This window comes from Heptranchias perlo, chromosome X (genome assembly GCF_035084215.1).
Source record: "Heptranchias perlo isolate sHepPer1 chromosome X, sHepPer1.hap1, whole genome shotgun sequence".
Taxonomy (NCBI): Eukaryota; Metazoa; Chordata; class Chondrichthyes; order Hexanchiformes; family Hexanchidae; genus Heptranchias; species Heptranchias perlo.
In genome coordinates, this window is record NC_090370.1 from 23,355,428 (window position 1) to 23,370,331 (window position 14,904).

General features: G+C 46.4%; 3 protein-coding genes across 3 annotated transcripts; 2 read left to right on the top strand and 1 right to left on the bottom strand.

Annotated features, from left to right (window-relative positions):
* The first annotated feature begins 7,212 nt into the window (after positions 1 to 7,212).
* On the top strand, positions 7,213 to 7,918 carry LOC137307218 (histone H1-like). The gene has a single exon (XM_067976628.1). It carries the CDS (start codon positions 7,247 to 7,249, stop codon positions 7,889 to 7,891), a length of 645 nt encoding a protein of 214 aa, XP_067832729.1. The 5' UTR covers positions 7,213 to 7,246; the 3' UTR covers positions 7,892 to 7,918.
* Positions 7,919 to 8,926: 1,008 nt separating this feature from the next.
* LOC137307071 (histone H4) lies at positions 8,927 to 9,268 on the top strand. The gene has a single exon (XM_067976409.1). The coding sequence runs from the start codon at positions 8,927 to 8,929 to the stop codon at positions 9,236 to 9,238; it is 312 nt and encodes a 103-aa protein (XP_067832510.1). The 3' UTR covers positions 9,239 to 9,268.
* A 2,470-nt stretch (positions 9,269 to 11,738) lies between these two features.
* LOC137307296 (histone H2A.J-like) lies at positions 11,739 to 12,128 on the bottom strand. The gene has a single exon (XM_067976757.1). The coding sequence runs from the start codon at positions 12,126 to 12,128 to the stop codon at positions 11,739 to 11,741; it is 390 nt and encodes a 129-aa protein (XP_067832858.1).
* Positions 12,129 to 14,904: the final 2,776 nt, after the last annotated feature.

A 14,904-nucleotide genomic window follows, 5' to 3' on the forward strand; every position in this document is an offset into this window, starting at 1 on the left:
GATCATGGCTGATCTGTGTTCTAACTCCATGTACTCGCCTTTGGCCCATATCCCTTAATACCTTTGGTTGCCAAAAAGCTATCCATCTCAGATTTAAATTTAGCAATTGAGCTAGTATCAATTGCCGTTTGCGGAAGAGAGTTCCAAACTTTTACCACCCTTTGTGTGGAGAAATGTTTTCTAATCTCGCTCCTGAAAGGTCTGGCTCTAATATCCCTTGATCCCTTCAGCAGTATGAAATATATCTATCTCATTCTTGAACACATCTAATGACTTGGCCTCCACTGCCTTCTGTGGTAGAGAATTCCACAGGTTCACCACACTCTGAGTGAAGAATTTTCTCCTCATCTCGGTTCCAAATTGCATACTCCGTATCCTGAGACTCTGACCCCTGGTTCTGGACTCCCCAGCCATCGGGAACATCCTCCCTGCATTTGGTCTGTCTAGTCCTGTTAGAATTTGATATGTTTTGAAGAGATCACCTCTCATTCTTTTAACTCGAGTGAATACTGGCCGAGTCGACCCAATCTCTCCTCATACGTCAGTTCTGCCATCCCAGGAATCAGTCTGGTAAACCTTCGTTGCACTCCCTCCATGTCAAGGACATCCTTCCTCAGATAAGGAGACCAAAACTGCACACAATACTCCAGATGTGGTCTCACCAAGACCTGTATAACAGCAGTAAGACATCCCTAAAGACATCTCTGATTGATTTCTTGAGATATCCAATCAGATTTAGTACCTGCCACCAATCACAAACACGCTCACACTGCACATTGTCCGGTTTCAGCAATTTGTTCCGAACAGTTGCAGTTCTGCTTCCGGCCAGTAGATGTCCCCAAACCCCGGGACAGTGAAGTTTGCAGATGAGAGAGGGACAGAACAGAAACTAATTCTTCACATTATATTGCACGAGTGGGATTTAGAAAAACTGGGAATGGAGACGAGCTGCAAGTGCATTTTGTTAGACCAAACATTAGTTGTAATGCTGTGTTACATTCTTATAATTGATTTAGGCGGTTATAGTCAATCCTGAGGAAGAATGCAACAAAGTCAGTTTGCAGAACGGCCGTGTTAATGACCACTGAATTTCAATATAGAAAGTGTGAGCTGGTGCATTTTGCCAGGGGAACAAGTTGGCCACATACTGCTTGGAAAATAGGAGTCTAAACGGGGTAGAGGAGCAAAGTAAATCGACCTGAGAAATCAGATAGAAATACTGCGCAATGTACAGTGAAATATAATGGGGAAAATTCACAACTATTGAATGAGTAAAACAAAACTTTAATGAATAAATTGTCCTCATTTTTCACGATCAAAATGTGCAAAAATACGAGAGTAGAAGTTACAGACAGAAACTTTCCTCACATTGCACATTGTCCTGTTTCTGCAACCACGACAGACAAAGTGAATTTGTTCCACTCGTATACAGTTCTCGCTTACGTCCATTGGAGGCCAGTTTCTGGTACTGAAGATGAGAGTGGGGTTTATTCTGTATCTGTCTGTCTCCGATACTGTACATGAGTTTGGGGTTTATTCTGTATTTGTTGTTATCTGGTACTGTACATGAGTGTGGGATTTATTCTTTATCTGTCTGTCTCATTTACTGTGTGTGAGTGTGGGTTTTATAATGTATCTGTCTGTCTCTGATACTGTACATGAGTTTGGGGTTTATTCTGTATCTGTCTGTCTCTGGCACTTAACATGATTGTGGGGTGTACTCTGCATCTGTCTGCATCTGGTACTGTGTGTGAGTGTGGGGTTTACTCTGTATCTGTCTGTCTCGGGTACTGCATATGAGTGTGGGGTTTATTCTGTCTCTCTCAGTCTCTAGTACTGTGTGTGAGTGTGGGATTCATTCTGTATCTGTCAGTCTCTGGTACTGTGTGTGAGTGTGGGATTCATTCTGTATCTGTCAGTCTCTGGTACTGTGTGTGAGTGTGGGATTAATTCTGTGCCTGTCAGTCTCTGGTACTGAAGATAAGTGTGGGGTTTATACTGTATCTGTCTGTCTCTGGTACTGTGTGTGATTGTGGGATTTATTCTGTATCTCCCTGTCTCTGGTACTGTATATGAGTGTGGGGTTTATTCTGTATCTGTCTGTCTCTGGTGCTGTGTGTGATTTATTCTGTATCTCCTGTCTCTTGTACAGTATATGAGCGTGGGGTTTATTCTGTATTTGTCTGTCTCTGGTACTTTACATGAGTGTGGGATTTATTCTGTATCTGTCAGTCTCTGGTGCTGTCTATGAATGTGGGGTTTATTCTGTATCTGACAGTCTCTGGTACTGCATGCGAGTGTGAGGTTTATTCTGTGCCTGTCAGTCTCTGATACTATCAATGTGTGTGGGGTTTATTCTGTATCTGTCAGTCTCGGGTACTCTATGCGAATGTGGGATTTATTCTGTATCTATCTGTCTCTGGTACTGTGTGTGCGTGTGGGGTTTATTCTGTATCTCCCTGTCTCTGGTACTGTATATGAATGTGGGGTTTATTCTGTATCTGTCTGTCTCTGGTACTGTGTGTGAGTGTGGGATTCATTCTGTGCCTGTCAGTCTCTCGTACTGTACATGTTTGTGGGGTTTATTCTGTATCTTTCACTCTCTGGTACTGTAAGCCAGTGTGGGCTTTATTCTGAATCTGTCTGTCTCCGGTGCTGTGTGCGAGTGTGGGGTTTATTCTGTATTTGTCACTCTCTGATACTGTATATGAGTGTGGGTTTTATTCTGTATCTGTCAGTCTCTGATACGATATATGAGTGTGGGACTAATTCTGTAACTGACATTCTCTGGTACTGTCTGTGAGTATGGGATTCATTCTGTATCTGTCATTCTCTGGTTCTGGCTGTGAGTGTGGAATTCATTCTGTATCAGCCATTCTCTGCTGCTTTATCTCAGTGTGGCATTATTTCTGCAATTCAGTCTCTGAGGCAATGTGCAAGTCTGGATTCACTCTGTATTCTTATTTCAGTTTACATTATTGTATTTGAAACTATATCTTTAATACTTTAAAGTACATGCTTTTTTGTCGAGTGTTTAATTTGTAAATATTGAGACACTTATGGATTTTCTTCAATCAAACAATGTGTGAGAGTTTTGGAGTAGTGTTACATCTTAATCTCTGAACTTTATTGTGAATGACAATGTACCTTTCAATCTGTTCACGGTGAAATTATTGGACTGGAATATAATGTGTAACTCAGTCTATAATAATGGAATTAATTCAGTATCTCAGTCTGATACTGTATGAGATTTTTGGACTGGTGTGTAACATATAGCTCAGTGCATGCTAATGGAATTGATGTTGTATCTTTGAGTCTGATATGGTATGAAATTGTTCGACTGCTATGTAACGTTTTGCTCAGTCTGCACTAATCGAATTCAAACATTATCTTTCGATATGACACTGTAAGATTTTTGGACTGGCTTGTTATGTGTAACTCAGTCTGCAATAATGTGACTGTGAGATTCATTCTGTATCTGTCAACCTGTGCTACTGTGTGTGAGTGTGGGATTCATTCTATTTCGGTCAGTCCCTGGTACTGTATGCAAGTGAGATTCATTCTGTATCTGTCTGACTGTGGTACTTGTGATTCTCTCTGTTCCTATCAGTCTCTGGCACTGTGTGTGAATTTGGGATTCATTCCATATCTGTCAGTCTCTGATGCTGTATGTGATTGAGACATTCATTCCGTTTCCATCAATCTCTGATACTGTCTATGAGTGATATAAATTCTGTATCTGTCAGTCTGTGCTACTGTATGTGAGTGTGGGATTTGTTCTGTATCTATCAATCACTGGTACATTGTGTGAGTGTGAGAATCATTCCATATGTCAGTCTCTGGCACTGGATCTGAGTATGAGATTCATTCTTTATCTGTATCTAATTTGTATCTCAGTTCAGAATATGGCGTTCAAAACTGTATCTTTCATACCTCAATGTATAAATAATTTTTCCCAGTATTTAAGTGGGCCTGACCACTTCTGCAGTCTGAGACTGTGGACCTGATGACCTGTCTGTGTCTCTGTGCTCTGTGAATGATAATGTACCTACTGTGTGTGAGAAGGAGCTGGCTGCACTGTTCCTTCTGACTCAGGTGGAGGAAACATCACATTTATTCTGGGTCCTTCAAGGATTTGCCTGTAGAAAGAAAATTATATCTTGTTGCTCAGGAACAGGTGAGGTAGAAAATACAAAAGTGATCAATTTAATATATCTGTTAATGATCATTTTGAATATCCACAAATGAAAACCAGTGATACAAAGAGTGTCAGTGTCTGACTCCACTGCAGTACTGCAGCTCTCAGCTTCTGCATACCAGGTGTGTTGGGCGATTTTAAAACAATTTAGTGACATCCAAACACAACCCAACCCCTGCACTGATCCATGAATGGGACGACCCGATGTGGCAGGGACCTTTGCACCGGTCAGGTTTCTAATCCCCTCTCCAATGGGACTAACCGTTCAACCGAAACCAAACAGCCTCTTTTTAAATCGTGTCCTTCACACTTCTCACCTGGTGCCGGCAGTAGATGCTCTTTGTTTCACTCCCCACACCCTAACTGTCCGGCTCTGTTTCCACTGTTCACTGTCCAATCACAATAAACAGGGTGAGACTGAAACTAAACCAGGAACAATTCACTACTGGTTTGGGGAGAGAAAGCAGCAATGATTTTTAATAGCAGGTTCTTCCCATTCAGTCTCCCTTCCCCTGGACACACCCTGCACACACACAGCCCGAGAATGCCCTCTCCCTTCCCCCTCTCACTCCATGTTCCGGGACCAGTTCCTGATCCACTCCGCCTCTTACAAATAGCCCCCGGACTCAATGCCGATCTCTGAGCCCATCTGCGGACACGGTCCCGAAGCGATGAGCTGCTGTAACGAGGCTGCTCTTTGCTCCCTTCCCCCGGGGGCCGTGATCTCTCCATTCCCGGCTGTTTTAAACCATCTTCTTCCGCTCACTGAGGGAATGGCGCCCACAGGCCGAGCTGGGGGGGGGGGGGGGGGAGCGCGCATGCGCTCTTCTGCTCACCAGCGCTGAGGGCGGGGCTGAATCACGCATGCGCAGATATCTCGTTTAATTCCCAATACAAAAATCGGTGGAAATTTTTCCCAATTGGAATTTTTCAGAGTCTGAGCAAAGGAAGTGGGGGACAGGTCAGAGGGAATGGGGTCCACAGGCAGTGCAGGAACAGGCACCAGAATGGGAAACAGATGGGATTCCACCGGTGCCGAACGCTGGAATCCAGACTGACTTTACAATCTCCAACTGTTAAACGAGATGTTTCCATCCCTGCTGTTTCTCTCGGTATCTTTTGATGGTAAAGGGTCTAACAGAGATAACTTGGGCGGCTGTGGAATGAGCCAATGGGTTCTGTTCATTCTTGGTTCCTCTACTGATAAAGCAACGCGTTAACCCGAAACTGGAGGGAGGATTTCTCAAACCAATCATGGAGAAACATGGGAGGGAAGTGGGACTCGGTGCATTTGCTGGGACTGTGCAGGATGAATATCTGACGGCCACAGTCCCAGTTTATTTCAATCGGAGTGAAACTCTCGGTCACTGAGAGTAATACTGAACCGCCCTCTGCTGCAAGATTGCAGAGAGTACAATCTGCAAGAGAGGATTAAATGTGTGACACTGTCCCTGAGAGTGGGATTAATAACGTGTCTGTCTCTGGAATAAGATCAGTTAGAGATGAGACTGCATCTTCTGTCATTCAACCTTGGAATAGTAATTGGAATGGAATGATTCCCTATTTGGTACTGGGTGAAAACCGCTCATTACAGCTCAGTTTCTCTGTCTCTCTTGTACTTTATATGGAGGTGCGATACTGTTATTGAGCATGATACAGACACATTGATGGGAAGTGTGAGACTGATACTGTGCCTGTCTGTATCTCTCTCTCTCTCGAGCGCTGTACATGAAGCTGCGATAATGTTTACTGAGCGTGAAACGGACACATTGATGGGATGTGTGAGACTGATTCTGCGTCTGTCTGACTGTGTCTCTGTGCGTTTATCAGCCGGTCCGTCTCTCTCTCTCTCTCTCGCTTAATTTCTGCACATGAATGCGGGACACTGTTACTGAGCGTAATATAGACCCACTGATGGAATGTGAAAGACTGATTCTGTGTCTGTGTGCTGTTGGTGAGACGATTACTCTCCCTTCTACTGTATATGAGCCGGTCTGACGGTGCATTTATCTGCCGAAAAGTAAAGGTGGCGAGAAACAGCCTGTAACAGTCTGACTCCGGATTGTCTGTGAGTGTTGAATTTATTCAGTAACCAGCCGTCTCTGTGTGTTGAGAATGGGATGGATCGGACGCCAGTTACTATTGCCTGTCAGTCAGTTTAGCAGGAGAAGGAAACACAGAGAGACTGGAGGAGCCCAGAGCGGATAATTTGAATTTTCAACTTAACCAAACATATTTCTGTGTGCGAACAATACAATAATGTAAAAGCAGATATGGATTATCACAGCCAGAGCTGTGATTGGCTCCTGTCCCTGAATCTGGAGACCAGAGACTGTGAGGAGCGCCGGCCTCAGAGTGTTTAACAGTTCCTGAGCTGGGAAACGACAACCAACCCCCGAGAATCCGCAGCACAGGCCGAGCGGGGAGGAAAGTCTGTCCCGGGAATTGTCAATCTGGAGAACAGTTTGTCCTGTGAATGTACAGATGTGAACATTGTGTCAGAGAGAGTGTGTGAAATGGGCGGGCGGGTTAGATTAATGCCACTGTGTTTGTGTGGCCGGTCTCATCGCCAGATGTCCCAGTCCCTTTTGAGTATTTTTTTAAAAATCCCTGTCAAAGGATCGCCCTCCTCCCCTGCCGAGACCCGAAGTAAAAATTAAAGGTACGGTTTTTGTCCAATTCAAGATTTCAGCCGAAAAACAGAAATCATGTCAGCGATCGGGTGAGAGAGCGCGATCAGTGCAGCAATGAAACGGGTTTAAATCGAAACTGGTGCTTTTAATTCCGGTGAAAGTTTTTCGACAGCAAACATTCCGGTGTTGGAGATGAGAAGGGGCTAGTCTGGGACTCTGGAGTGCCCGATTATAATTGGAATCGGGTAGTTTAAGAGGAGAGAGAAACACAGAGAGGCTGGAGGTGCCGAGAGCTGACAGCAGGGTGTCTCCGCCCCGTCCGCTCTGGGCCTTTAAGTTGCTCTGTGCCGCCGCCTCTCGTTTCATTTCTGACCCAGCTCTGACTGTCAGAGAGATTTTCTTCAGAGTCCCGGACATGACAGATACTGCAGCCGCCGAAACGGCACCTCCCGCCGCCGCTCAAACCAATGCTCCGAAGAAGAAGAAGAAGGCGGTTCACCGACCCAAGACAGCCGGTCCCAAATTGGGCGAACAGATCCTCAAGATTGTGGCGGATTGCAAGGATCGCAAGGGGATATCCCTGGCCGCGATAAAGAAGATTCTGGCTACCAAAGGCCTGGATGTGGAGAAGCACCGGACCCAGATCAAATTAAGTATCAAGAGAAATGTGGAAAAAGGCTCCCTGGTGCAGATCAAGGGCACGGGCGCCTCGGGCTCCTTCAGAGTTGCTAAGAAGGAAGCCCAGGAAAAAGTGGGAAAGAAGGTGAAGAAACAAGGAAGCAAGAAATCTCCCGGAAAGAAACCAGCGGCCAAGAAACCAGCGGCCAGAAAATTAACGGCCAAGAAACCAGCGGCCAGGAAATTAACGGCCAAGAAACCAGCGGTCAAGAAAACAGCTGTCAAGAAATCGACCACAAAGAAGGCGGCGAAATCACCAATTAAGAAGAAAGCGGCTGTGAAGAAGCCCAAGACCCCCAAGCCAGTAAAGGCGAAGGCGAAGAAGGTACAAAAACCGAGCGCCAAGCCCAAACCGAAGAAAGCAGCAGGCAAAAAGAAGTAAAAAATCAAGTGCAACTTGTGACCATCTGAACCCAACGGCTCTTCTCAGAGCCACCCACGTCTCTCAGAAAAGAGCTGATCCCGGAATCAGATGATTCCTGTCCCGGGGCCGGGCTCAGATTTCAGATAGAAATCATTTACAATAAACACAGGGTCCTGGTGACTCGCTGACATTCGCTCCCCCCGCCCCACTCCCACTGTCTGATATAAAATAGAGAGAATGGGATACCCGGGCCGGGCCTCACTGTAACTGGGGGCGTGTTCACCTCCAGTCCCAGTTCATTCTTTTTCTCACAGATTCAGGGCCAGGGTCCGTGACAGGGGAAAACTGGCGGAGATCCGCCGCTATCACAATTCAAACCCCAACACATGAGATTCTCCAAATCAGCTGGAATAATGTGTTTGTGAACTGCTGAACCCGTCTGGGAGGGAATGTGTGGGAGATAGAATCGGGTCTGGGGCTGAAATGGAAGCAGGCGGGTTGACCAGTTATAGAAGGGACTGTATTTAGGCAGGATTATTACTGACTGATAATTGTAACGGGGCTTATTTAAAAGCTCCGGGTTTCTGTAAATCCTTGAATATGAAGCCCGAGTCTGTCAGGGTTTGTGCGGAGCGCTGTGATTCGGTTCTATTATCGATGAACGGTTTGAAATTGGCGGGTGGAGAAAGCTGGAGGTGGAGCTGGAAGATCAGAGACCGCTCTCCGCTCTGTTCATCACTCTGACTCTCTCGCCCCTCCCTGTTTAATATCTCACTCTGTCTCCTCCCCTCCCTGTTTAATATCTCACTCTGTCTCCTCCCCTCCCTGTTTAATTTCTCACTCTGTCTCCTCCCCTCTCTGTTTAATATCTCACTCTGTCTCCTCCCCTCCCTGTTTAATATCTCACTCTGTCTCCTCCCCTCCCTGTTTAATTTCTCACTCTGTCTCCTCCCCTCCCACTTTCACTCTGTGCATGTTTCAGTCAGGTCGGGGCAGTCTGCATAAAAAAGGGAACCAGCACGATTTAGCTGTTCATTTCAGTGAAGAATTATCATGTCTGGAAGAGGTAAAGGAGGCAAAGGACTGGGCAAAGGTGGCGCCAAGCGGCACCGAAAAGTTCTTCGTGATAACATCCAGGGGATCACCAAACCAGCCATCCGCCGCCTGGCTCGCCGTGGCGGTGTCAAGCGGATCTCGGGTCTGATCTACGAGGAAACCCGTGGGGTACTGAAGGTTTTCTTGGAGAATGTGATCAGGGACGCGGTCACTTACACTGAACACGCCAAGCGTAAGACGGTCACGGCCATGGATGTGGTGTACGCTCTGAAACGGCAGGGCCGCACCCTCTATGGATTCGGCGGCTGAACGACTCGACCCTTTCCAACCAAACACAAAACAAAGGCTCTTCTAAGAGCCACCCACCGCCTCACAGAGAGAGCAGTGACCTGGGAAGGGGGAGTGGGACGATCTCGGGGTGGGGAAGTAGTTTCCGATATTCTATTATTATGGGGAGATTTCTCCAGCACTCGTTACAGGGAGATCAGAAAAATGGCCGGGGTTCTCGGCCATCCCGAGAGAAGGAGCGGAATTCCCGGTTTCACGGTATAAATGAACAGGCGGGGATGCAGAGTCTTTCCACAGACATTACATTCTTCACTCAGAGTAAAATCCCTCCTCACTCCCTCTCCCGCTGAGTCCTCTCTGCTCGGTGTTTATTTCTTGCCCTCATTCAATTATCAGTTCGATGTGAAGTTTCTGTTTGAGGAGCCGTTCACCGGGTCGGAACTGGCGGGATTTTTGAAATCGAAGCTGGACTTTGTCCCGCTTCCGACGGAAAGCAATGACCGGGACTTTATTCCCGCCCGTTCACAGACAGGTCAGAGAATGAACCGGAATGTGAATCAGCCTGAGATTTGTGCTGACGAGTAGGAAATAATGGAGATTATAAAGAGAGAGATTCTTAAATTGCTCGAGGGAAATGAGATTTTCTTCAAACTGTTATTTGATGCTCTGAAATTGGCGGGCTTTTTGAAATTGGGGCTCAAGACCTCCCGCCGTTTCGTTCTGACTGTCAGAGCTCGGTTCAAACCTGCCAATCACAGGCCAGGGGCGGTCCCTCCCTGACTGGGGTCGGTCTGCAGCCAATCACAGTTCCGGGGCGGTTCCTCACAGACACTTTAAAATGCAGCCCCAGAGCCGGCTCGCTATTAACAGTTTCTGTGTCTCAGGTTGTGTTGAGATCTGTTCAGAAAATGGCCAGGACCAAACAGACAGCGCGTAAATCGACCGGCGGGAAAGCTCCTCGCAAACAGTTGGCGACCAAAGCGGCCCGGAAGAGCGCTCCAGCGACGGGCGGAGTGAAGAAGCCTCATCGCTACAGACCCGGCACTGTGGCTCTGAGGGAGATCCGCCGCTACCAGAAATCCACCGAGCTGCTCATCCGCAAACTGCCCTTCCAGCGCCTGGTGCGAGAGATCGCTCAGGACTTCAAGACAGACCTGCGCTTCCAGAGCTCGGCCGTCATGGCCCTGCAGGAGGCCAGCGAGGCTTACCTGGTGGGGCTGTTTGAGGACACCAACCTGTGCGCTATCCACGCCAAGCGAGTCACCATCATGCCCAAAGACATCCAGCTGGCCCGCCGCATCCGCGGGGAGCGCGCTTAAACCCGACCCGCCTTCAGCACCAAGTGCAACAAAGGCTCTTTTCAGAGCCACCAAATCAGCAAAGGAAAGAGCTGTGATCTCTCGGGTTGAAATCGCAGGGCCGTGCAGTTCACCGAAATTTGATTAAACGGGAAATGCATAAAGGGGAGTGAGCGGATGTCAGACGGGAAGGCCTGACAGACTGTTGGCTCATCATAAAAGCGGAGAGATGGGAACATGAGCCGATCCACGTTTTGTGGCAGAAACAGCAGCTGTTCATTTTGGACGAAGATCCAACACCAAACAGAGGAGTGCCAATTCCAGACTAACCAACATGAGGCATTTGAAACGGAGAAAGTTTCATTTTCACACACACGCAGGACTGGAGGGAGGTGAATTCCACCAGACTGACTCTCATCACCACCAGTGCCTCATTCGGACAGAGAAAGTTCTGGCAAACAGCTGCAGAAAGGACAGGTGCAATCGGACGGGACCGAAAACCCATGCTGGATGTGAGGAACCAGACTCGGATTAAATAACGTTTCAGTCTGTTGTCCCCCTGCAGATATAGTGGCAGAGGCTGTTTCAATGCAACTCGCACCAATAGATCGAAAGGCAGTGTGTCTTGCTCTCGATCAGCGCTCGAATCAGAAGCAGTGTAAAACATGAGTGTAACATTCATTAACACTCGTAACTGATACAGGGGCAGAATTAATCCCTCAATCACATCCAATAACACGGGCAAATTTCACTCACATTCTTGATTCAGCAATCGCTGACACAATATACAACACATCAGTCAGCTTCTGTTGCACAAATCTGGGTAAAATAATACAGACCGAGCAAGTGTTGTAGGAGGATGAGACTGAATAATATTGGGTGGAACACAACAGAATGCCTCTTGATGCCGTTGATCAAACGGCCCTGGTATTTCTGTGTCCCACCCGCCCAGTTTAATGACAATTTTGACATTTTGTCTCATTGACCATAAAAACTAATATCAATCTATTGGAGGTTGGCGACATCTGCTGTCCGGAAGCGAGTACTTCAACAGACCGATCTGGATCATTTATAATCAACAAGTTATTGTTCGTTCTAGAATCGGAATCAAGTCCTTATTAAATTGATTCCTGACTCTCTTCAGTCAGTAACCAGCCCTTTCATGGATACAGTGGGTGGCTCTGAAAAGAGCCTTTGGGTTATCAGATTAAATCTTGGCCGCTTTACTTGCTCTTGGTGCTCACATTGCTGGTTTTCTTCGGCAGCAGCACGGCCTGGATATTAGGCAGCACCCCGCCCTGAGCGATGGTCACCCGTCCCAGGAGCTTGTTGAGCTCCTCGTCGTTGCGGATGGCGAGTTGCAGGTGTCTGGGGATGATGCGGGTTTTCTTGTTGTCCCGGGCCGCGTTGCCGGCCAGCTCGAGGATTTCAGCCGTCAGATACTCGAGCACAGCGGCCAGATAGACCGGGGCTCCGGCACCCACACGTTCAGCGTAGTTCCCCTTTCGCAGGTGCCTGTGAACACGGCCCACAGGGAACTGCAGTCCAGCCCGGGATGAGCGAGACTTGGCCTTGGCCCGAGCTTTACCGCCGGTTTTTCCTCTTCCAGACATTTCCACAATCTCACAAAGAATGAGGAATGAATTCTGTATTTACCCTTCTTATGGTCTGAAAGAGCATCTGATTGGTTGTACCTTATTACACCTCATTTGCCTATTTCGTTAACCAATCAGATAGCTGGAAATTAGAAGAGGGCGGGATTTACCGGCCTCAACGATCAGACCAGGAATTTTATGAATTTCAAAAAGCCCGCCAATTTCAGTGCAGTGAAGGATCGGATTTCGATCAATGTCGCCTTGAGCACAAGATTTTAAACCCGTTCTTTGTATCGTGTCTTATTCAGCGCTCCCCATCACTAATCGCTTCCTCTGTTTTAAAATCTGCTTCAAATTATGGCTCATTCGACCATCGCTTTCAAACTGCACCGGACGGGACTAAAGCCCCATTCACAGCATTCCGTGAAAGGACACATTTGAATTTAGTCTTTATAAAAGTGACACTTTATGCATTGTTCCCTTCTCAGAGCCGGGAGAGCTTCTGTGAAAAGAGGGACCAGGACGGAGCTCTCATTCTGCCCCGAATCCGCTGTTACTGCAAGGGGTGGGGTTACTGTTAATCTGGGGATTTTCACGTCAGTCCATAAACATTTCAGAAACTGCATTCATAGAACGGAACAGCGAAGGGGGTCATTAAGAGGATGAGAGGCCAGAATAGTAATGCTTTAAGAACAAAGCAAATGGGAAGGAGCGGATCATAAACTCGTGTTCATTCTTGGGGCCAGTTTGAGTCACTTTTCGATTGGAATAATAATATTGCTGCAATAAAATGATCCTAAGTAAATATAGAGAAAATGCAGCTCTTTCAGAGAGGTTGTGGGTGGCTCTTAAAAGAGCCGTTGTTTTTTTTTCAGTTCATTGTGGAGTTTTACTTGGAGCTGGTGTATTTGGTCACCGCCTTTGTCCCTTCTGACACGGCGTGCTTGGCCAGTTCCCCGGGCAGCAGCAGGCGCACGGCGGTCTGGATCTCCCGGGAGCTGATCGTCGCCCGCTTGTTGTAATGGGCCAAGCGGGAAGCCTCACCTGCGATGCGCTCGAAAATATCGGTCACAAAGGAGTTCATGATGCTCATGGCCTTGGAGGAGATGCCGGTGTCGGGGTGAACCTGCTTCATCACTTTGTAGATGTAGATGGAGTAACTCTCCTTCCTCGACTTTCTACGCTTCTTGCCGCCTTTGGCTGGTGCTTTCCTCAAGGTTTTCTTGGCGCCCTTCTTGGGAGCTGCTTTCTTGTCCTCAGGCATTTTCAAACTCAATTGCAGACTGAGAAATGACCCAAATCCGCTCCGAGCTCGGATTAAATAGGCAGCCCCACAGCCCTATGGTAATGAAGGATGGGGGAAGCTAATGATTGTGATTGGGTCATTGGGAGTGAGGTCATAATAATTATTAACTGTAACTCTCTGATTGGTTTCTTCAGATATCCAATCAGATTTAGTACCTGCCACCAATCACAAACACGCTCACACTGCACATTGTCCGGTTTCAGCAATTTGTTCCGAACTGTTGCAGTTCTGCTTCCGGCCAGTAGATGTCCCCAAACCCCGGGACAGTGAAGTTTGCAGATGAGAGAGGGACAGAACAGAAACTAATTCTTCACATTATAATGCACGAGTGGGATTTAGAAAAACTGGGAATGGAGACGAGCTGCAAGTACATTTTGTTAGATCAAACATTAGTTGTAATGCTGTGTTAAATTCTTGTAATTAATTTAGGGGGCATAGCCGATACTGAGGAAGAATGCGACAAAATTCAAGAATTAATAAGCTTGCCGAAAGGCGGTGTAAATGGCCATTGAATTTCCATATTGAAAGGTGTGAGGTGGTGCATTTTGCTTGCGGGAATAAGGAGGCCACATACTGCTTGGAAAATAAGAGTCTAAATGGGGTAAAAGAGCAAAGGGATTTCGGGGTGCAGATTGACAAATCATTAAAAGTAGCAGCACAGGATGATAAGGACATAAAATCGAACACAGCACTGGGGTTTATTTCAAGCGGAATAGAATTGAAAATCAAATAAGTTATGTTGAACTGTCAATTAAACTGTCAACCTTCTGTCAAACTGTTTTATTATATTTTCGGTTTCTGGATGTTTTTCTGTTGCTTCATTGAGTGAAGGATTCCATGATCAATCCTACCACCGACCTTTAGTGAACTGGTCGATAGTTCCCTGGACTTGTTCTATCACCTGATTTAAAATATAAGAATCACATTAGCTGTCATCCAGTCCTCTGGCACTATTCCTTTTTGTGATGATTTTTTCCTATATATGTAACAGTGCCTCTGCTATCTCTACCCTTGCTTCATTTAATATGCACAGATGCAATCGATCTGGACCAGGAGTTTAACCACCCTTTCTAACTTAAATACCTTTATATCTTTATTGACCTCTTCCTCTAATATATTCACCCTGTTAATCTCCCGGGTAAACACTGAGGCAAAGTAACAATTCAATATGTCTGCCATTTCGCTGACGTTATCTGTGAGTTTATCTTGTGCATCCCTTAGTGGCACTCAAGATATTCTGATTTTCCTTTTGATATTTTTGTGTCATTGGAATAATTTACTATTGCTTTTTATATTCCTTGATAATTTGATTACCTGGTTCCTGTTTGCTTCCCTAATTGTTTTGGTGACTTCTTCCGAACCTCTTCCTATTCGCTTTTGCCATCCTCTTATTTAATATCTATGAATGAGAAATTCCACCAGCTTGTTGTGTCTGTTCAGGGACTGATGTTTGGGAACTATTTATTGTCTATGATTAAAGTGCCAGAA

Bases quoted from the DNA above. Each gene is read 5' to 3' on its own strand.
- LOC137307071 (XM_067976409.1), top strand. From the start codon at position 8,927: ATGTCTGGAAGAGGTAAAGGAGGCAAAGGACTGGGCAAAGGTGGCGCC.
- LOC137307218 (XM_067976628.1), top strand. From the start codon at position 7,247: ATGACAGATACTGCAGCCGCCGAAACGGCACCTCCCGCCGCCGCTCAA.
- LOC137307296 (XM_067976757.1), bottom strand. From the start codon at position 12,128: ATGTCTGGAAGAGGAAAAACCGGCGGTAAAGCTCGGGCCAAGGCCAAG.